This window comes from Muscardinus avellanarius, assembly GCF_963383645.1.
Source record: "Muscardinus avellanarius genome assembly, chromosome: 14".
NCBI lineage: Eukaryota > Metazoa > Chordata > Mammalia > Rodentia > Gliridae > Muscardinus > Muscardinus avellanarius.
In genome coordinates, this window is record NC_137800.1 from 73000076 (window position 1) to 73022781 (window position 22706).

At 49.8% G+C, this 22706-nt stretch overlaps 2 protein-coding genes across 2 annotated transcripts in view; one reads left to right on the top strand and one right to left on the bottom strand.

The window, feature by feature from the left end:
* Positions 1-7406, top strand: part of JARID2 (jumonji and AT-rich interaction domain containing 2) — a gene marked incomplete at both ends in the record, with an annotated part of 270204 nt that extends 262798 nt beyond the window's left edge. The window contains 5 exons of the mRNA XM_080710759.1: positions 117-299; positions 773-903; positions 1552-1735; positions 4096-4203; positions 7224-7406. Coding sequence (XP_080566885.1) covers positions 117-299; positions 773-903; positions 1552-1735; positions 4096-4203; positions 7224-7406 — 789 coding nt within the window. The remainder of the gene's footprint in view (positions 1-116; positions 300-772; positions 904-1551; positions 1736-4095; positions 4204-7223) is intronic.
* A 2328-nt stretch (positions 7407-9734) lies between these two features.
* The window catches only part of DTNBP1 (dystrobrevin binding protein 1), a gene marked incomplete at both ends in the record, with an annotated part of 121662 nt that continues 108690 nt past the window's right edge, over positions 9735-22706 (bottom strand). The window contains 3 exons of the mRNA XM_080710283.1: positions 9735-9964; positions 10995-11138; positions 14759-14914. Coding sequence (XP_080566409.1) covers positions 9735-9964; positions 10995-11138; positions 14759-14914 — 530 coding nt within the window. The remainder of the gene's footprint in view (positions 9965-10994; positions 11139-14758; positions 14915-22706) is intronic.

Below are 22706 nucleotides of genomic sequence, written 5' to 3' on the forward strand. Positions count from 1 at the left end.
GGGCGCGATGCCTGTTGTCCTCGTCAACAGGCCTGCTAGGCAGGCTTGCGGGGCCCTATCCGTGGGGGAGGGGGTTGGCTGGCACAGGGTGTGCCTCACTGGCCTTGTACCCCCAGATCTCCCCGGAGGTGCTGTGCAAGGAGGGGATCAAGGTGCACAGGACTGTGCAGCAGAGTGGCCAGTTCGTCGTCTGCTTCCCGGGGTCCTTCGTGTCCAAAGTGTGCTGTGGCTACAGCGTCTCAGAAACCGTGCACTTTGCTACCACCCAGTGGACAAGTATGGGCTTTGAGACGGCCAAGGTAGGCAAGCAGCCCAGGGCCCCAGCCACGCAGGCGTGTCCCCACCTGTGTGTTTATAGACAGCAGATTGGTTTCATGGTGGGCTGTTCTTTGACATCTTTAAGGGATATCTGGAAGGATTTTCTAGGAAAGAAAGGCTTTGCTTGCAGTATTTTCATGCCCATTGTTGGCCAACCCCTGCAAGTTCTGGGGAGGCTGCGTAGTGAGTAGCAAGGGAAGCCCTTGCATGAGCGCAGGCAGCGTCTGCTCGCACTCGGGTGCGGCGCCTGCCTGTGGCTGGCAGTGAGGTGCTGTGCCTCTTCCTAGCGATGGGCGCCATTCCCTAGTAACCCCAAACCGTACAGCTCTCAGCAGCTTTAATCCAAACGCAGGTAAACATCTGGAAGTTCAGGAGCCTGCCCGCCTCCTCCCCGAGAACCTTGATTGCTGCTGCTTGATGAAAGTCGACCCTAAAGCTTTGACCCCTCTTTCAGGAAATGAAGCGTCGCCATATAGCTAAGCCATTCTCCATGGAGAAGCTGCTCTACCAGATTGCACAAGCTGAAGCGAAAAAGGAAAACGGTCCCACTCTGAGTACCATCTCGGCGCTTCTGGACGAGCTCAGGTACGGAGAGCCCGGTCGAGCGGCCCGCAGGCCCTCCGGGTGCTTGTCCAGATGGGCAAAGGCTTGCAGGGCGTGCTGCTTGTTTTAAAAATTTCCCATTTTGTCTCTATGTGTGAGGTTGGGAACAGAATCTCCTGGCAGATGATGGAAAGTATGGCCCCGAGGTCAACCCTCCTGGTGGTGTAGAGGGAAGGCGGCCCGCCTTGCTGCAGCCTCAGCCTGGCTGTGCTTTCTTGATTCCATTGCCACACTGCTGTGGCATGCGGCGGTGCCACAGCAGCGCCTGACCCATTTGGGGCTGGCTGGTCACCTGCCTCTGGCCCCACCGCAGCTTAGATCCCGCCGGCCTCAGGCAGCGCAGGTCAGCTGGCCCTGAGGCACGGTCCGTCAGCCTCCTTGGAAGGAAGAGCCCTCTGTAGCTCTGGCACGGTTTTGCTGTGTATCATTTGTGCCGTGTTAACTGTAGGCAAAGTCCAGTCCTTGTGGTGGCCTGTGACCTTCTGACTAAAGGACAGTCTCTCTCTGGGCCTTGGAGGGTTTGCTGCTCCTGAACTGTGTAGGCCCGGACGCCTGGCACTGCTCAGCCACAGTGGGCATGCGTGTGGCATGCACCGCTGCCCCGCTGATGGCTGCCTCTCGTCTGTACAGGGACACGGAGCTGCGGCAGCGCAGGCAGCTCTTTGAGGCCGGCCTCCACTCTTCTGCACGCTACGGCAGCCACGACGGCAGCAGCTCCGTGGCGGATGGCAAGAAAAAGCCTCGAAAGTGGCTGCAGTTGGAGACGTCGGAGCGGAGGTGCCAGATCTGCCAGCACTTGTGCTACCTGTCCATGGTGAGCCCGCCCGCTGCCCGCCCTGCGTCACCACATGCACGCATAGCTCCATCCTGGCGCCGGCCTCGGTTTGCCCCTCCTTGGCTTCACGGCCACCTCCCAGGCCCTGAGGACTCTGGAACCTGTCCTGAGGTGATGGCAGCGCTTCTCCTCCAGGAGACGCAGGGTCCACTGTGGTCTGAGCTGCGTTTCAGGCACCTCAGTGGCCTGCCCTCTACCCTTGGCTCAGTTCCCGTCTCCTTTCTGCTCTGCTTCCACAGCACCACCAGCCAGCGGTCAGGCCCTGGCCAATCTACTAAGGCCACCTGCCCTGACCCAGCTTCAGACTTATAATTAGCATAATTAACATGCTGGGTCCGAGCTGGGTGGAAGGACGGTGGCCCAGCACAGCCCCGGGCAGTGCATACCCAGCTGGGCCCAGTCCTCTTGACAGCTGCGTCCCCAGGGCCTCAGCCCTCTGCTCCGCATCCATCCTCAGGAATGAGCAGCTCAGCAAGTTCCCGCCTGTAACTCACAGGGCACCAGCTTCCCTCAGAGGCTCATGGTGGCGCCTGCCTCGCGCCCTGCTGCAGAGGGGCTGGGCCTAACAGTCTTGCCCGCAGCCTGGCACGGCACCTGCAGAGAGCCATGCGCCGCTCCCCACCGTGCCTGCTGCTCTCGGGAATGCTTGAGAAGTCCAGATTTTAGGGCAGTGGGGAGCCAGTGTGTGAGCTTGGGTTGCCACAACAAAATCACAGGCAGGGCAGCTCTGACGACGGGTGTGTCTTGCTGCTTCTGGAAGCCAGAAGCCAAGGCTGGGGCGGCTCTCTAGCGGCCTCTCAGGCTCCAGAGGCCGCCGTCTCGCCGTTCATGATTTTGTGATGTGTGGTCCTAGCATCTTTTCACAAGGACACCAGCTAGATCGGATCAGGGCTGCTCTGATGGCCCCATTTCTTTTGGGGGAGGTACAAGGGATTGACCCAGGGCATTCTACCTCTGAGTGACCTGTACCCAGCCTTATTTACTATTAACTTTGGAACAGGTCTTGCTAAGTTGCTGATGATGGTGATGGTCCTGTTTTAACTGAGTTACTTTCCACACTTTGAGATGCTGGGTGCTAGACATGAACAAACTCAGCCCATTACAGCCGTGTATCTCACTTTGTGTTTTCTTCTATCCCACTTTTTTCTCAGAAACTTTTCAAAAGTTATTCAGGACAATGTGCTCTTTAATAGAAACAGAACAGACAACTGTCAGCGTCTCCCTAGACCCTGGGCTGTGTAAACGCACTCTCGCAGCTGGCGCCCCGGGCGTTCTGAGTGTGACTCTGGTGTCCACGCGTGAGCTGCCGCCCCTGGGCTTCCTTGGTCGCCCCCTGCCATTTCGTGCCTCTTGGATGTTCAGAGGGATCTTCGTAGATTAGACTGGGTTTGACTCGTCCACAGCAGCCCTGCTGGATCGCCAGGACGCTCCTGTGCTTCTGTTTAGTGTGCCCTGTGTCCCTGTCCCCAGCTCTGTCAGCGGTGATATGTCAGGAAGGGTCCTTTTCGTGCTTTGATGGCTTGTTCTGTGATCAGCTTGTTTCTTCTTATTTAGAAATTGTTGAAGCAGACATCCCTGATTCCCCCCACACACACTCTTTCAAAAAGGCCTGTGACTCACTTGCCTCTCGTTAAGACACTTTTTCCTCTTTATTAGCACAGAAAGGAGTTGAGGTTGCGTTGGGGAGGAGGCCTTCCCCAGGGCAGGCTGTGACCCCCCCCCCCCAAATAGCGCTCGCACTCTGAAGGGGGCTTCGTAGGTGGCTCCAGCTTGTTCTCTCAGGTGTGAGGGGCTTGGGTGCCCCCCAGGTGGAGTTGTGCAGAGTCACTGGGTCCCCTGTGGGAAATACCACCAGGGGATTTCCTGGTGGTATTGGGCTGCAGATGGGTTGGCTGAGTCGCTTATGAGTGACATGGGGCCAATTTTGTTGCTGGAATATTCAGAGATGGCCTCTGGCCACGCCAGCACCCTCTCCTCCTTCCTTCAGCTGTTCCAGTGCCTCTCTTGTACCAGGGTGCTTTGACAGAAAACCCAAGCTGTTACGACGTGGGAGCCTCAGCAAGCAGCGCTGCTTCCTCACGCCCTCCCCGGCATGCGGGGTCAGGATCTCTGGGATGCAGTGGGGTCTGCAGGGGTGGCAGGCCAGCTCACTGGCTGGCCACCCCAGCTGAGTCCCTGCTCTAGGATGTTCATCTGTTGGGGTTTTGGTCCGTTTCTGGTGCCTGAGCCTCTGAGCTCCTGGTTGGGGCCGCAGGTGGCACAGGCCCACCCACCGAGCCCGGCCTCCCTCCCAACCAGTGTGGAGCCCCCGGCCTTCAGCTATGTCACTCTCCCTGCAGGTGGTACAAGAGAATGAAAACGTCGTGTTCTGCCTGGAGTGTGCCCTGCGCCACGTGGAGAAACAGAAGTCCTGCCGCGGACTGAAGCTGATGTACCGCTACGACGAGGTCAGTCCCGTGGGGCAGGCCCGGTGATGGCAGCCCGCCAGGCCGGCATGTGGAGGTCAAGGCTGTTTCCCCCCTCCCCCCATGGTCCATGTGCTAGGAACCCGCGTGTTTTTGTCCTGAGGGAAGAGACATGGCCCCACTGTGCACAGTGTGGCCGGAGGAACTCGGGGTGAATCCAGAGCATTCTTACCTTCACAAACCTTGGTTTGTTTTTTTCTTCCTGCTTCTGTTCCTTTCACGGAGGGGAGGCAGCTTTGCTCTGAGCTGCTCGGGGCGCACGTCAGGCGGCCCCTCTCCCACTCTGTCCCTTGTGCAGCAGGAGGTGCGGGTGTTCCAGCCACTCCCCACTAGGTGTCAGCAGCGACCCTCCCAGGCCAGAAAGCCCAGGCACTGTCTGTGCTGGGGCTGGGGCGTTTGCTGCTGGGACCTGCATCTGAGCTTCCCTCCTGCAGTGTGGCAGCAGCATTTCTGCCTCCAGGGCTCAGTGGAAAAGGACCTGGCGTCAGGTTGAAGGTGGTAGATCCCACCATGGCCACACTGGCCAGGTTCCTAATGAATTGGGAGACCGTCTCTGTGTCTGAGACCCACCCCACAGGTGCCCATGCCATTTCTCTGCAGGAGGACTAGGGTCAGCTGCTGGGGACAGCTAAGTGAGCAGCGGCACTGCCTCGGGGGAGCCTCCTTGCTGGTGTCCAGCAGTCTGTGGCATAAAGAAACCAGGGGTCCCTCCCCCTGCCCGCAGCTCTGCAGCCCCCACCTGAGGTGCCTCTTCCTGCAGTTTGTGTCTCTAGGCTGTCCAGGGGTTGGGTGGGCCTATTAGCACTTGCAGGTGTGCCGAGGGACCTGTTCTCACAGGTCGAGTGTCACTGATGCTAAGTGTTAGGATTGTTGACAGGTGTCTTGCCCATCCCACCTGCTCAGCTCCCCACAGGACACGCGCCTCCAGGGAAATGCCCGACCTCTCCACACTGCTGTGTGCTGGCCCTGGTGCCCTTTCCTTGGGGTTCTGCTGTCCTCTGGACATTGCCGGCTTCTACTCTCTGCTGTGAACCTTAACGGCTGGGCTGCCCAAAGTCCAGATGGCCCCTCTGTCCTCATTCCTCAGTCCCCAGGGCTGCCCACAGGGTAGGTGACTGCACTGAGGCCGTTATGGACCCAAGTCCCCTAGGCCCTGCAAGTGGTGGGTTATACTTATAAGCCTTTGGCTACACTTTGAGATTGGAAAGCTAAAAACGGGTCTATTTGAATTTTTTTTGTTGTCAAAGAGTGTGGTCAGTGACAGCGATAACCACCTTGCTGTCATCCCTGCTGCTTCACGTTAACAGCACGTGGTTAAAGATGTCTGTGAGGAGAGCCATCTCTGGCAAATGATGCTGGAGGCTTCGTCAGGCTGAGCAGAAGCTCCTCGTCTTCACCGCCCTCCCACTGGTAGCTAGGCGTATGCAGCCAAAGCCCTGCAGAAAAGCCACGTGCACAGTCTGGTGATCTGAGGCTTAATCGCTGGCTCTGATGAGTAAGGAACATACTTGGCAGTCTCACATTTAGTCGGTGGCTTGCTTGTAAGTGAAAATTTGCCACCCTGATTCCAGTCCTTTGTTGAGCTGAACTATATTTTGTGCATGTGGTACTTGGGGTTGAGCCCATAGGCCATTCTGGCTCTGAACCACACCCCCAGAACTTATTTTGAAACATGATCTTGCTAAGTTACCTTATGCTGGCCTCGGAACTGTGATCTTCCTGGGTTGATCATTGATTATAGGTATGTTTCTCTGTGCCTATATTGTTTTTAAATTGGGAAGTCTATAGATTAGAGGACCAGCCTGTGCAACCCACAGCCATCCTGTCCAGGCCACAGACTGGGGACAGATGCCTATCTTGTGCCCTGGAGGGAGGGCATCCAGCCCTCGCACACCCCAGAACCCAGACGCCTTGACACTCTAGGGCGGAGTGATGAGCTTCCTGGGGTCCCCTGGGCTTTCATGCCTGGCTCTTTCAGGCTGGACCGAGGACATTTGGGCTGTCCTGGTTCCAAGCTTCACTCAGAGGAGCCAGCAGACAGGGACACTAAAGGCCTCGGCATCTGTGTTCACAAGTGCAGGCCTTGTCTTCCCCTGTGCCACCCCAGATACCCCCCAGAGGCCTCGAGAAACACACGCGCACTTCCTTCCTGTTTTAAAATGGGATTGTTATAGCATGAGCTGTGGTACAGTCACGGATGGATTTTGATATGGCCGTCTCTCAGATAAAGTCCAAGAACGCAGGCTTTGTTTGCTGTCTCCTCTCTTCTTAAGTGCAGTTAGCTAGGTGTGGTGGTGCACACCTGTAATCCCAGTACTTGGGAGGCTGAGACAAGAGGATTTTAGGTTTGAGACAAGCCTCACAACTTAATGAGACTCGGGTTTCAACATAAAAAAGGCTGGGGGTATAACCTGGAGGTAAAACGCTCCTGGGTTCCATCCTCAGTACCAAAATACATGAGTGTCTGCATTTATCTGCAGTACCAAGCTGGGTGAAGCCAGGCGACCTGGAGCGTGTCCTCGCTGGCTATGGGGTGACGTGACTGCAGGCACAGTGTGGTGTTAGGTGACCAGCCACCAGCCACTATCGTCTGTCTTAGCCCTAGATCTGGCTGCATCAAGGATTGTGCTTCAGACAGACATGTAAAAACTCAGATCTGAATGGTCTTCCTAGGAAATATTTCCGTACTTCTGTGTGAATGCTGTGGGGCTCAGTTTTCGTTTTTTGAGCATATTAATTGGTTCAGCCTCTGCCCCTACCACTTAGTTGAAGGATGGTCAGGGCAGCCTCAGTGTGGCTACCAGGAGCAGCAGCTTCTCCCTGGTAAGGCGGCCTTGTTCTTACAAAGTGTTGTCCAGTGTCCAGGCTCACTGCCTCTCTCAGGTGTCACACAAACTCAAACATCGGTGTTGCCAAAGAACTCTGCTGTCCTGCACTGGGTCAGCGTGGTCTCGGCTCTTCTCTGCTGCTTTAATTCCATGTCTGTCTTTTACTCCCGACAGGAGCAGATCATCAGTCTGGTCAATCAGATCTGTGGCAAAGTATCCAGTAAAAACGGCAGCATCGAGAACTGTCTCAGTAAACCCACACCAAAAAGAGGCCCCCGCAAGAGAGCAACCGTGGACGTGCCGCCGTCCAGGCTGGCATCCTCCGGCTCATCCAAAAGTGCTTCGAGCTCATCATGAAGATGCCAACTCCCATGGTCGATTTATATATATTTTTTTGTAATTATTATATTCTAGTTTGGAGTACTTGCTGTAGGATACAAGCTGTCTTTGCACTAGCTCTAAAGAAGATTTTCTTCTGGTTTTAGAGAACTAATTTTGTTTTAGCATTAAACTGTTGAACTTTTTTTTGTACTTAGAATACCTAGACACTGCAGTCAGATTTTTGAAACTGCCGTATATTCACGGTTTAAACCCTTGAGGGGCTGTATTAATTTTTATTGCCCCTATGGCTGACAAAAGCCCTTCTTATTTTGATTTTTTTTAACTGTTGGGGAAAAACGGCTTTTTAACCCATTTTTGAAGAGGGTGAAGTTTGGAGAACAAATTTTAAATAACCATCAGTCATGTGAGCAGATTTTTCTAGATTGGAAAAGGGATAGGAGACATTACATACACACACACACACACACACACACACACACACACACACACGAAAAAAAAAAACTTGAAAAGGAATGGCTTTACTTTGGCTGTCTTTTCTTCTGTCATGTGCAAGATGAGTTTGTAATTTTTAAACCGGAGAGCCCCCGTTTTGTTTTGTTGGGCGGCTGTGGCAGCTGAAGGCGGACGTTGTTTCTAACCATAGGCAAAATGTGGAGGTTGGAGTGACTAGGTTCTCTACCAGCACATCACTATGCATCCGTTCGAGGAAGAGAGAGGACGAAGACAAAGCCTGCCTGCCTCGAGGGTCACTGAGGGAGACCTGTGCCTGATTTCATTAGGAAATCCATTCTGTTATTTTTTGGTGCTGTTGGCTACTTTATCAAAAAACCCTTCAATAGCATCCGTAAGGGGAAAAAGTGATCGAAGCCGTTAAGTGCTTCTTGTCATCGATGTGCAATTTTCTGACATTCCATCTTCATCTCACTGCTTGTTTTACACCTTCACAAGTCAGCATTAATCTTCCTTTTAAATTTGTTTTGTTTAGGATCACAGTTTAGAGCCACTAGGTCTGCAGTTCATTTTGAATGTGAAAATGCATTTGCGCTCATTTTGTCTATTTTTTCTGTCCATGTTGTAACAAAAAGAGAAAGAAAAAAGAAAAAAAAATCCCATCCCTTTTGTACATATGCCTGTAAATTGTTTTAAATACTTGAGCCTTTCTTGGTGGGGGAGGGGGCTGAGGAGACGAGATGAAGAAAAGCCTTACGTTTCAGTTTCTTCATCGCTTGGAGTGGATGCTTACAGGGTTTTTCTTGTAACATTTATAAGTGCTGCTTACATCACTGAACAACAACAAAATAATAATGGAGTAGCTGTTGCCCTTCTCCGGTTGTGTGTACAGTATGTGTGGAATAAAAAAGGGAAACTGTTTTCACAAGCTGTTTGTTTCATAATTGGATCCATCCGCCCTGTAGCTGCCCGTGCTGCACTGAGCTTGCCAGTGGTGACTGCCAGGAACGTCCTAGGATCCACTTTGTTGGTTGTTGCAGAAGACGGAACTGTTTTGGAATATTTAACAATGACATAAACAGAGTTGAGTTTTCCACTGTGGTTGTCCGGTTCTTATGGCCTTGCTGTGTACCTTTCCCTCTTTGACAGTAAACTCCCGCCTCTGGCTTACAGTTTGACATTTAATTTATTAGCGCTGCTCTGCACCCCTCCCTCGAGAGGGAGGACTTCATGTGGTTTATTGCCAGTTTTGTTTACTTTCCAGGTTTGTACTACAAGGTTTAATAAACAGTTTTTTGGACACTTGTCTGTCTTGCTGAAGATGAGTGAGGGACGGGCTTTCTCTTCCAGGCAGAGGCTGGCACGCCTGAACTCGCCAGGGCGCGGTGCCGGCCCAGAGCCCATTCACCGTGTTCACTTGGCTCCGCGGCACGCAGGGGGCCGTGGCCACTTCCCTTACCTGTGCCAACCCGCCTCCCGCTGGCCTTGGCAGGACCCAGCTCCTCTGCAGGAGTAAGAATGGTGCTTTGGCCTCAATTTTGTCTACTATTTTGGGCCCAGATGCGTGGTCTAAGTATTAAGTGGAGGCTGGGCCTCTGGGTTGTTCAGCTGATAACTGTAATTATCAGATGAAACCCAAGCTCTATCTAGCCTGGTGTGGTTGAAATTGCTTGTCCTGTCATGGAAGCAGAATTTGTACCTGTGAGCAGAGCTCACTCACTCAAATTCAGGATGGAGCCCATGAAGCCGCCTTTCTGTACAAACTGCACAGCATATAGCTCAAGTCCTCAAGCTTTATTGTTAGCTCTTGTCTCAGTTTCTCATGTGGCAGTTAGGTAAACACCGAGCTCCATCATACGGCCTGGCTCGGGCGGCCTGTGCGCAGCCGCGCCTTCAGACATCCTGACTTGAGTCGCTGTCGTTGCTCCGCTCAGGGTGTGAAGTGGCCAGGGCCGTGTCCACCTGCACCTCCTCCTCATCAGCCTGCACCAGGGGGCGCTCCCCTCCTTCCCCTGTGTCCTGGGGGGCTGAGTCGCTCCTGGCAGGCAGTGGGGACTGTGGAGAGCCTGAGGCCTTCGGAACTGGAAGGGTGATTTCATTCTGACAAGTGTCAGATTCAGGCCCTGTGAAACAGCAGAAAAGTCAGCCAAGTTAACTCAGCTGACTCCAGAATAAAGGGCCCAAGTAAGTCCCTTGTCCCAGTGACCTGGGCTCTGCAGGAGCTATTAGGTAACCCTCTGTCCCTAAATAGTTCCGTGACAAATGAAGAGATGGTGAGCGCTTTTAATACACCAGGCACAGTGGCACATGCCTATAATCCTAATACTTGTAAGGCTGAGGCAGGAAGATCACAGGTTCAAGGCCAGCCTCAGCAAGGCCCCATTTCAAAATTACAATAGGGCTGGGGGTGTGTGGCTCAGAGGTAGGTGGCCCTAGGTGCAATCCCCAGGACAATAATTACACAGTAAAACTGGTCTTAAAGGCCCAAGAGCAAATCCTGGGACAGTCCATTGGACCTTGAAAATATATTCTTGATACCTTTTAAATCCTCTAATTTCATGGGGGCTAAATAAGCAAACGATGCTAAATCTCCCGCTGGCTGTGGAGAGGTGCGAGCCACCCTCCCACTCCCTGGTGTCCTTCCTGGGGGAGCAGCCCCTCCCTGGGAGGACGAGAGGGTTAGAGCAGGGGCGAGAAGGCCCAGGCAGAACTGCTCTGAACCTTACAGTGAAGATAGGGCCCCTGCCTCAGTCAGTGGAGGTTACGTGAATGTAAACGGAGTCCAGTCCCCACCGGCTGTATCTGTAAGATACCGGCCAAGTGCTGGCATACCCTGGCCTTACCCACAGTGGAATTTCATAAAACATCTGCATGAATGGGGAGGGGCTTAAGCGAGACAAACACACTTAGGTGTAGTGTACAAGAGCCCCACTCCTCCCCAAATCCCAGTCTTTGAAGTGACCATCAAAATGTAACTCAATTCCTGGGAGAGAGAAGGAAAAACAAATTCATGGAAGAGACTGGGGTGGAGCATGTAAATATCCTTGAGGAAACAGTGGACTCGGGCCAGACGCGGTGGGGCTGAAGATGGAGCTCCGACCGACAGGGAAGAGTTAGTACATCCTGGACAGTGTCACACAGTCGTGACCCTACCTAGTCCTGGGGACAGCACAGTGTTATCCTCTCCGCCTGAATTCAGGAAGACGTCCAGAGCCTCCTGGTCGGAGATGTCCATCAGATCCATCTGCTCCAACATGTCCACGTTCACCTCCATGGACGACATGCTGCCCATGGGCTCTGGAACAGATCGCAGTACAGCAAGAAATGGACTTTGTCTTTCATAACTAAAAGGTGAGTTTCATTGATATTAGGTTATCACATTGCATTTTCTGTTGTTAACAAATGACACACTGCGATTTAAGTCTGCCCTAAGTGCCCTGTGGTCAGTCTCCATAGCAGTTACTCTGGTGTTTGGAGCTGGGCACTCTGGGGTAGGAGCACTCCCATGAGGCCCATGATGCAGACACACACACAGGATCCTAATTCCAGGTGCAGTTTTCACAGCCCTTGGAATGCTTTGCAGTTCAGCCTTTAATGTTTAAGGAGAAAGGGTGTGAGCACCTCCAGATAGCACACTGGACCCAAGAGCTCCCAGGAGTGAAAGCAGAAATAGGGGTGAGGGGTGAGGTGTCATGAAACACAGCTCACCAGCAAACAGAGACAGAGGACTACGCTGCCTCAGCCCAGGAGCAGGGGGCTGCCTCCAGGTCTGGAGTTTGTTTCTTTATTTTATTTTTTTGGTGGTACTGGGGTTCCTGAAAACCCTTCTACCTCCGGGCTACACTCCCAGACACCTATTTTTTATATTTTTATTTGGGAACAGGGTCTCTTAAGCCAGCAAAGCTGGCTTCGAACCTGCGCGATCCTCCTGTCTCCTCCCAAGCATGGGGATTACAAGTGTGCGCCACCACGCCCGGCGCAGGTCTGGAGTTTATACTGCAACTACCTTTATGGCTCAGAAAGTCACAAGCAAATAAAGTCACCGCAGGTGTGATAGAGCCTGACAGTCGGGCACCGTTTCTAAGAAGACATGCCTTTAATCTTGGGTGTCACAGGAGTATAAGACTGCAATACAAAACTAACTCCAGTGCAATCGGGAATCCACTCAACACATATGAATATAAATCCCAGGGTTAGAAGAAGCAAACTCAGTGTCAGCATCTTTTCCCAAGAACTTGGGATGGCTACTGTCTTTATGCAATACAGGGAACTAAGGAATGAGCTGGGCGTGGTGCACACACTTTTAAGTCCAGCCTCGGAGGCGGGGACTGGAGGTGTTCCTGGACAGCCTCAGCTATTTAGTGAGGCCCTCTGCAACTCAATGAGACCTGTTTCAAAAAAATATAAAGACTAATAAAAAGGGCTGGGTGTGTAGCTTGGAGGTAGAATGCCCCTGGGCTCCATCTCCAGTACCACACACAAAAAAAAGGTTTGGGGGTATAGCTCCAAGGTAGAAGGCCCCTAGTTTCCATGTTTATTTTAAAGCACAATTCCCAGTAACACGAAATCTTCCATACTAAAACTTGTAGAATACACTGAAATGGTACCTTGACAAATTCATGGCCTTGAATGCTTTGCTAGTGAAGAAAGTCCGGCTCGGTATCCAGCTTAAACTGGGGGTGAGGGGAAGCCCAGAGAGAGGAATTAAAGTACAGACAGGACCAAGTGAAAAGGCTCATCTCTCAGAGGAATAAAAGAGAAAAAAGAACACTTAAAAACAAATATAAGCCGGGCGTGGTGGCGCACGCTTGTAATCCCCGCGCTTGGGAGGCAGAGACAGGAGGATCGCGCAGGTTCAAAGCCAGCTGCGCGCTGGCTTAGGAGACCCTGGTTCCAAATAAAAATGTAAAAATAGGTCTGGGAGTGTAGCCCAGAGGTAGAAGGGCTTCCAGGAACCCCAGTACCACCAAAAACAAAACCAAAAAAAAAAAAGAGCACAAATTATAAGTTTCATAAATGCAAATGCAAACTTAGCCATAAATACTGAAAAAAGTTCTACAGACATTATGTATGTTAATGTATTTGAAAACAACAAAAATTCTGCAAAAAATTTTCCAGAATTAACAAACTCCCTGTAGCCATGAGGGGGGGGGGGAAGCACTTCAAACACAGCAGTCACCAGCCTCAGGCAAGTTCCTTCCACACTCAGGAATAAGCCACAGAGACGTACTCAGAAAAACCTGGTACCGTGAGAGGCCTCAGTCCAGCAGCTTAAAGCAATTCCAGTCACACTCCTGGACAAGACTTTTCAAAGAACTTGAAACTTTAACATCATACAGAGGCCACAGCGGCTCCAAAGAAACAGGAGCTGTGTGGGGTACAGGTGGCGGCGCTGCTCAGCAGACACCACGGCCTGCTGCAAACACATGCCTAGCCTTTAACACCATGGGCCATCCATCCCAGTGTGGGGCGGCCCTGCACAATGTGGGAAGGCCACAGCACCCCGGCCCTGCCCATGAGATCCTGTGCACACCGCGTCCCAATCAGGAGCAAACCTGTCTGCAGACATTACTAGATGTCCCCCGGGGGCAAAAAATGTCGCCAGCTAGGAACCACTATCTGATGAATTAATTATGAGCCAGTATGGATAATACGGTTTGGACTCTGGCCTAGTTGGTGAAATAATGGAAGCTTGAGGCGCACATGGACACGCTGACAGGAGGCAGCAGACACAGAGCAGAGGGTGCTAATGCCCGGACGCCAGCCAACGCCACGGGGAAATTAAGGTGGGATCCTAACCTCTCCGTTGACACCGGCAAACTGGCTGTGGGTAAAAGGTCCACACAGAAAATGGAAAACATTAAAACTTTTAGACTAAGCCAGGCATGGGGGGCCATGCTTGAAGTCCAGTGCTTGGGAGACTGAGACAGAAGGAGCTCAGGTTCACAGCAGCCTCAGTGGCTCAGTAAGTAGGGCGTGGTGGCACACACTCCAAGTGATCACAGGAGGATCACAGTTTGTGGACAGCCGCAGCTACTTAGGCCCTCTGCAACGCAGTAAGACCCTGTTTCAAACATAAAGAATAAGAAATGGGGCTCGGGGTGTAGCTTGGAGGTAGAATGCCCTGGGGTTCCATCTCCTTTTCTCTGAAAATGTTCTGGATAAAAATGTCCACGCCCTTAATTAAAACATGATGTGTTTGAAAAGTGAGACAAACCCAGATTGCTATTCTGACTTAGCAGGATGAGCCCAACATATCACGTGCACCGTCACGACGTTTTTGTTTGAGTCTTCTAAATTAAACTTCCCCACATTCCTCCTTAAGAAAGGGAGGGATTGCCGGGTGTGGTGGGCACACCTGTGATCCCAGACAGGAGGACTGCAGGCTTCTGGCCAGTCTCAAAAACCTAGTGAGTTCCAAAAATAAAAAGGGCTGGCTGGGGGTGTAGCTTGGAGGTAGAATGGCCCTGACTTCAATCCTTAGTGCCAAAAAAGAGAAGAAGAAAGGAAAAGAAAAGGAAAGACGGCGGGCCATCCGGCTCTGAGCAGCGCAAGTGGAGAACTGAACTGCCTGACATGTGGATCTCTTCAGCTCTGGCTGGGGCAGAGAGCTGAAAAGCCCAAGGCTTGTGATGTTCTGCAGAACTTTAAATCCACATGTACAGGCAACATGTGCCTAGCTCTTTTATCTTAAAAAGAGCCACTTTCTTGAAACTTGAAGGAAATTATTCTTGAGATGCTCAGAACCACAAAACTGCACACACTTGCTATTTAACCTCCATATGTCCAACAAGCACCACGTCCTTTGGCTGCCTGTCATGTGGGCGGACAAGGGCGAGGCTCTGACTTGGGGTCTACTGCTAGAACAGGACATCCAAGGCCTTCGGCCCAGCGCCTCCCACACGCCCGCCGCTCACCTCGCCTCTCTGCGATCTGCAGGTAGCCCGTGGAGAGATACTGCTCCATGTCCTGCTGGAAGGCCTCCTCGAAGAACTTCTGCCGCTCCTTCAGCTTCAGCTGCTGCGAGTGCTCCATCTCTAGGACCTTCTGTGTGTGCTCCGCACCTAGGTCAGCTGAGGAAGCAGCGCTGGGGGTTAGGGCTTGAAAAGGGCCTGGAGAGGAAGGCTCACCCACCCTCCAAGCTCAGGGTCACAGTGCCCTGGCTGCAGGGACAGGCCCTCCTTGCCCCTCCGCTGCCGCACTGGGCCTTCGCGCTGGGCCTCTGCACACGCTGTTCCCTCTGGAACAGCAAGGACCTTCCAGCTCACACCACCCACTCCTCAAAGACTCATCCCTCGGGACCAGGAACCGTCCTCGGGTAATTCTTGGCTCCCTTAAGTGGGATCTGTCCACGTGGCCCTGGAGCTACCACATCACTGCCCTGACTTTTGAAGATGACTATAAATTACAACCCAGCAGGTGAAGGTATGGACTCCCTACAGGACTGTTACCATTTTTTATCTTTTTGTAGTACTGGGAATTAAACCCAGAGGCATTCTACCTCTGAGCTACATTCCCAGATGTTTCTCGTGTGTGTGGTGGGGGTTCTGGGGGTGGAACCCAGGGGCTTTTCTACCTTCAGGCTACACTCCCAGACCTATTTTATATTTTATTTGGAGACAGGGTCTCACTAAGTTGGTGAGGGCCTCACTAAGTAGCTGAGGCTGGCTTCGAACTTGTGCGATCCTCCTGTCTCAGCCTCCCAAGTAATGGGATTACAAGCGTGTGCCACCACGCCCGGCTCCCAGATGGATTTTATTTCTTTTTTGGAAACAGGTCTCACTAGGTTGCTGAGAGCCTCACTAAACTGCTGAGGCTATCGTGAACCTGCGATCCTCCAGTCTCTGCCTCCCGAATACTAGGATTACAAGCATGCACCACCACACCTGGCTTTTGGATTGTGACCTTTTAATATCATTTTATTATCTTGTCATCATGCTTGCTATTCTGCACACTGTAGGCCCTCAATAAAAATCATCAGTAAGAATTTAATAATAAGACTGTTGAGCCTTAAGCAGGAAGGAAAGCCAGGCACAGTGGCACATGCCTATAGTCCCAGTCACTGGGAGGCTGAGACCGGAGTCCAGCCTTGGCAACTTGCCCAAACTGTCAGCAACTTAGACCTCATTTCAAAATAAAAAGTAAAAAGGGCTTGGGTTGCTGGTTGGAGATAGAATGCCGCTGGCTTCATGCTCTAGTACTCCTACTCCTACACCCCCTCACCACTTAGAGAAAGGAAATTCTTCCACAGGCTACAACATGGAGGAACCTTGAGGACAGGACACTAAAATAAATTCCAAAAAAGGGCAAGTACTGTATTATTCTACTTATGTCGGGTACCTAGAGCAGTTGAATCCATCAAGACAGAAAGTACAACAGTGGACGCCAGGAGGTGGAGGGAGGAAGGAACTGGGAGTTGTTAACAGTACAGAATTTTTATTGCGCACAAGCGAGCTGCACGCGAATTCCAGCCTGAAGCTGGCGGGGCGAGGAATTCATAAAGGACCCGAATTCCTCTGCTCCGGCACGTCTCAGGCACTGCTCTGTGGCACGCACAAGAGCAGGGGCCACAATTCTGGAATCTCCAGTAATGAGCACCAGGTGTCAGCCGCCTGCTATCCTGGGGACAGCAAGGCCCCAACACTAAGATCCCCCAGGCCTGCTCCCTCTGGTTCACCTCAGGGAGCTCAAGTCTTTGGGATGTCAGCAAGTGATTTTTAACAAGAACAGCAGATCTTCCAAAGAACAAGCGCCCAGAGGCCCCACAGGACCTGGCCTTGTTCTCAACTCCTCAAGTTCCCAGCGCCACTACTCCAGAGTACAATGGCAGACCTTAAAACTCAGCAACGGAAGTAATTTTCTATCTCATGTCAAGAAAAGTGTCTAATTCTAGAACATTCTAGGCTTTCTTTTTGTTCTCTATCTACATGCAAGGAATATAAACTATTAACCAAAGCAACACAAACAGTTGTAAACTCTCCCAATTACATGTATATTCCCTCTAGGCATTTTTCTTGTATGGTTCTCATTCTTGTGTGCTTTCTCTACATTTCCCTCCCCCTCATTCTCGAGTCTGTGTCTACAGGAGGATGGCTTGAATGGACCGACTGGGCGCCAGTCCCAGGCTGGGTCCTGTCCCTTCTCAGACCCTCAGGGCTCCCGTCGCGCCCCTCCTGCCCTCCATGGCTTTAGGCACGGCCCAGGAAGGCGTTCTGTGGGTCCTGGACACCACAAGGCCGGCTCAGGCCACGCAGTGTGTCCTGGGGAGCGAGCAGCAGCCCTCAAGTTCTGGGGAAGTCAGGCCGCTCGCAGCGAATGGGGGAAGTCAGAGTTTCTGCGCCCATGTCTCCATCCTGTGGGCGGACGATCCTAGGATGTATCCGTGGAACGGACAGCCCTCGCTGGCTCCCTGACGTTAGCGTTGGCTTGTCCTCCTCAGCCTCCCACTCTCCCTGTTCCCTCCCCTCCTCTTCCTGGGATGCCTCCCCAACAAGCCACCTGCACTGAAATCCTTGCTGTTTCCAGAGATCCACCATGGGCTTGCTGGACCTAACTTGGCCTCTCTAAGTTGCAACTTTCTCCCCTGTGCAAGTGAGATAAAAACCCTGTTTCTTTTTTTTTTTTTTTTTTTTTTTTTTTTGCGGGTCTGGGGATGGAACCCAGGGGCATTTGACCTCCGGGCTATACCCCCTGCCCTATCTTTTATTCTTTATTTTGAAACCAGGTCTCACTGAGTTGCAGAGGGCCTCACTAAGTAGCTGAGGCTGTCCGCGAACTGCGATCCTCCAGGTCTCAGCCTCCCGAATGCTGGGATTACAAGCCTGCGCCACCACGCCCGGCTAAAACCCTGTTTCTTAAGGTTGTTGGTAGGAGTGGGTGAGGCAGTATCTGTGAATCTCCAGGGACACGGCCTCAGCCAATGGCTGACAGCTAAGATGAACACCAACACCATCCACACAGACCCCAGGAGTGACGTGAAACATAGCAAGAACTAGGAGGGAACATGGCAACCACAGCCATGCACGGCCTCGCTAGACGCACGGGATCAGCTACCTTTCAGTGCCCTTAATAAAGCTGCAAGGAATTTCGAGTGTGCGCATGGGGGGGGGGGGGGGCTGAAGAGCTGTCTTTGCATTTGTTTTGCTTCAGCTGACAATGTATCTGTTCCATGCTTCTGACTCCAAGTCATTAGAATAAGCCAACCCTAAAACATTAAGTATGCTTCAAATACTTAAAGTTCAGTTAATCTGCTTTAAAAAACCAAATCCAGAGTAAGCAGCTCAAAACCAAGAGCAATGTAGAAATTATCAAAAAGGTTTTAATTAAAAAATACCTTGCTTGAACTGAATTAAGATTTACTAGCAATATTTAACTGGAAAACTTTTGAAAACTTTTTTATCTTTTTCTTTTTGTGTGTGTGTGGCATTGGCGATGGGACCCAGGGGCATTCTACCTCTGAGCAATACCCCCAGACCTATTTTTTATTTTTAATTTTGAAACAAGGTCTCACTGAGTTACAGAGGGCCTCACTAAGTAGCTGAGGCTGTCCTAGAACCGTGATCCTCCGGTCTCAGCCTCCCACATGCTGGGATTACAGGTGTGCGTCACCACGCCCGGCTAACTTTTCACTTTTCTTAAGACCAGTACTTTAAAAGTTCATGTCAGCCGGGCGTGATGGCGCATGGTTGTAATCCCCGTGTTTGGGAGGCGGAGACAGGAGGATCGCGCAGGTTCAACGCCAGCCTTCCTGGCGTAAGAGACCCTGTTTCCAAATTTAAAAAAATATAAAATAGATCTGGGAGTGTACCCTGGAGGTAGAAGGGTTTCCAGGAACCCTAGTACCACCAAAAAATAAAAAATAAATAAATAAATAAAAGTTCATCTCAGTTTTCTGAATTATTGGTCCTATAGAATTCTTAGTTTTTTTTTTTTTTTTTAAGCCGGGTGTGGTGGTGCACATTTGTAATCCCAGTACATGGGAGGCTGAGACAGCAGGATCACAGGTTCAAGGCCAGCCTCAGCTATATTTAGTGACGCCCTCCGCAATTTAGTGAGATCCTGTTTCAAAATAAATAATAAAAAATAGGGCTAGGATGTGGGGTCCTGGTGGTGCCCTAGTACCACACATACACACACAAAAAAAATTTCTTACATTTTTCTGCACATGAAATCTGATCACTTTTCAACCTTCATGGAGGGTAGGGATGGCTTTGACTAGAAAATTTAAAACGACTTAAAAAGAGAGCCGGGCGTGATGGCGCACGCTTGTAATCCTTGCACTTGGGAGGCTGAGACAGGAGGATTGCGCAGGTTCGAAGCAGCCTCAACTGGCTTAAGAGACCCTGTTTCCAAATAAAATATAAAATTGGTCTGGGAGTGTGCCCGAGGTAGAAGGCCCCTGGTTTCCATCCCCAGTACCACCAAAAAAAAAAAAAAAAAAAAAAAAAAAAAAAAAAAAAAAGAAAGAAAGAAAGAAAAAAAAAAAGACTTAGAAAGAGAAAGAAAACAGAAATCACCATTTGAAGTTTCAAAGCATGCTGCTCCCTGGTTATCTGGCTCACACTTGATTTCAGGGCTTCACTAACATGGCAGGGCTGACACTACACCACGCTCATGGAAAACACGCACAGCTCTGTGCTCAGGATGATGAAAAAGCACACAGCGGCATTAAAGTAACTCTGCTGCTTGGAAGACAGGAGGTTCGGCCTCCTACGTGCCTCAGCGAGGATGCTCTGACTGTGCCAGGTGTCCTGAAGTCATCTGTTGTGGCACTTGTGTAAGAAACAACTGAATTTATCTGGGCATGGCAGTGCATGCCTGTAACCCCAGCTGGGAAGTTGAGACAGGATGAGTGCAGGTTCAAGGCCAGCCTCAGCTACTCAGCGAGGTCATGTTTCAAAACAGGACTGGAGGGTGTAGCTCAAAGCTAGAATGCCCCTGGATTCAATCTCCTATATGTATATAAAAGGGAAAGGAAAAAAAAAAAAAAAAAAGAAACAACCAAATTTGGAATAGTGAGATAATGGGAGAATAGCTGAAGGATAAATAACAAACCTTGAAGTTTAGTAGTCTCTGAGTCTTAGAATAATTTATGAAAAAACCTAAATTATAGAACCTTTTCTACAAGAAATAAATGACCCAAACCTTCCCCCACCCCCACCCCCCTCTCTTTCTCTCTTGTACTGGGGATGGGATGTAGGGTCATTCTATCTCCGAACTACACCCCCTGCCCTATTTTTTATTTATTTTGAAACAGGGTCTTACTGAGTTGCAGAGGGCCTCACTAAGTAGCTGAGGCTGTCCTCGAACCATGACCCTCCAGTCTCAGCCTCCCGAATGCTGGGATTACAAGCGTGCGCCACCACGCCCGGCAGACCCAAACCTTCTCTACAAGGAAAAATGTTCACATTTTAGATGTCATTTATTATGCTTGGAAAAGGCAGACAAATTTAAATATCTAAACGACTTCAACAAATAGCATTAAGATTAAAAGAAATCATAAAAAAGATATCATAAAAAAGATTAAGATTAAAAGAAATCATAAAAAAGATTCTGTCTACCAGAAGCCTAGAGTAGTTCTAATTCATTTAATTCTATTATCAATCCAAGCCTGTGTCTCTTTTTATTTCAACTCCAGAACATATCTCAAATTTTGTCAGATGGCAAATTCTACTTTAGCTACCCACTATCAATTTCAAATAGTTACAACAGCAAACTATCACTATTACAGATTACGGTATGATCAAGTCTCAATTACTGGTTTTTTTTTTTTTTTTTTTTTTTTTTTTTTGCGGTACTGGGGATGGAGCCCAGAGGCATTCTACCTTCAAGTGACACCCCAGCCCTATTTCTTTGTTCTTTATTTTGAAATAGGGTCTCATTGAGCTGCAAAGGGCCTCACTAAGTAGCTGAGGCTGTGCATAAACCGTGATCCTCCTGTCTCAGCCTCCCAAATGCTGGGAGTACAAGTGTGCGCCACCAAGCCCGGTGTCAATTACTGGTTTTAATGGGGCATAAAGGTGGCTGAGATTATAAGGTCTGAGATATTTACAAAAACCAAAACACCATGCTCATCACAGGAACACTGTTGGCCTGTTCTGCAGCCAAGCCTTTCAGCAGCTGAGGAGTTAACACAGGGATGGAGGTCTCATGACTGAGAATGGTTACCTAACTGCTGGCAGGGAGGGGGTGATGCTAGAAAAATCACTTTCAGTTCCTTGATACAGCTTCCTTTCTTTCTCTCTAATTTAGTGTATGTCTGGGATTAATAAAATATCTTTAATTTTAGCAAAATCTTATTCAGAGGCTGGGTATGGTGGCACACACTTGTAATCCCAGCATTCGGGAGGCTGAGCCAGGTGGATTGTGGTTTGCAGACAGCCTCAGCTACTTAGGGAGGCCCTCTGCAACTTAATGAGACTCTGTTTCAAAATAAAGAATAAAAAATAGGGCAGGGGGTGTAACTCAGAGGTTGAATACCCCTGGGTTCCATCTCCAGACCCACACATACAAAAAAATCTAATTCAGAAACAGAAGACTCATTAGATAATAAAATACACAAGATTTTATTCTAGTTTTAAAGCTCACCTTATTCGTAGCTTTAACCATTATAATCTCCTTCTGTAGTTCCCAAAATAAAGCACACTCGACCATTTTTAAAGTTTCCCCAAACTTTCTGCCCCTAATTTAACAAATCAATACAAATTGTCTCATAAGAGACCTTTAAATAATATTCTCCTGAAATTAGAAAGGTTTTATACATGCATTCAAAAATATCAACTTCTGTGCTTTGTGTTAAATTTAACTTAACAGTTTAACATCCAGCTTCCATCAATAATTCTTTTCTGGGGCTGGGTCTATAGCTCAGTGGTACTGTACCTTAGGTATCCAAGTCCCTGAGTTCAGTCCCCAGCACCACAAAAGACAAATTGGTTTCTAAGACAGACATAACTATTTTATGTCACATGTTATTGTTATGAATTGCACAGTATTGTAATAGGGCCCTTATTCTTTAGAGTTGGTATTTTAGGACAAAAATCTATATACATCCTAAAGTTAAAACTTTTTGTTTTTTGTAGTACTGGATATAAGATTCATGCCTTGCCATGGTAGATAAAAATTCCACTACAAAGCCACACCCCAAGCTCAAGTTGGTCCCTTTTTCCCCTCAGTGTTACTAGGGACTATACCAACTGACCTACATCCCCAGCCCTTTTTATTTTTTATTTTTGAGAAAAGTTTCAAAAGTTGCTGCTGGCTGTCCTAAATCCTTTACTCCTTCTGTCTTCAGCCTTCCCAGTAGCTAGGATTGGAGGCACATACCAACCATGCCCATCTAAATTGGTACTTTTTTTTTTTTTCAGTGGCACTGGGGTTCCTGGAAACCCTTCTACCTCTGGGCTACACTCCCAAACAACTGTTTTTTATATTTTTAATTGGAAACAGGGTCTCTTAAGCCAGTGAGGTTGGCTTCGAACCTGCATGATCCTCCTGTCTCCACCTCCCAAGCGCGGGGATTACAACCATGCGCCACCACACCCAGCAAATTAGTACTTTATAAAGTTATATAATTTTTACAGAAATTTGCCCTCCTTTGCAACACATACACACACACATGCACTCGCGCACACAGACACACACAGACACTACTTAAATGCTTTTATCAAGTACCAAATGTTACTTATTTTATTTTACATGCAACCAAGAAAGGATGATCCTTACCTAAAATTTAGTAGTTCAGAATAAAGTCAAGTTTTTGCAGTCAGAGTAAATAACTTTTACCCCACAGAGTCATGGCAGCTCCTGAGCTGTTCACCAGGTTCTGTGCTAGGAACTGCTACTGGAAGCGCAGTTTCCTATGCCACA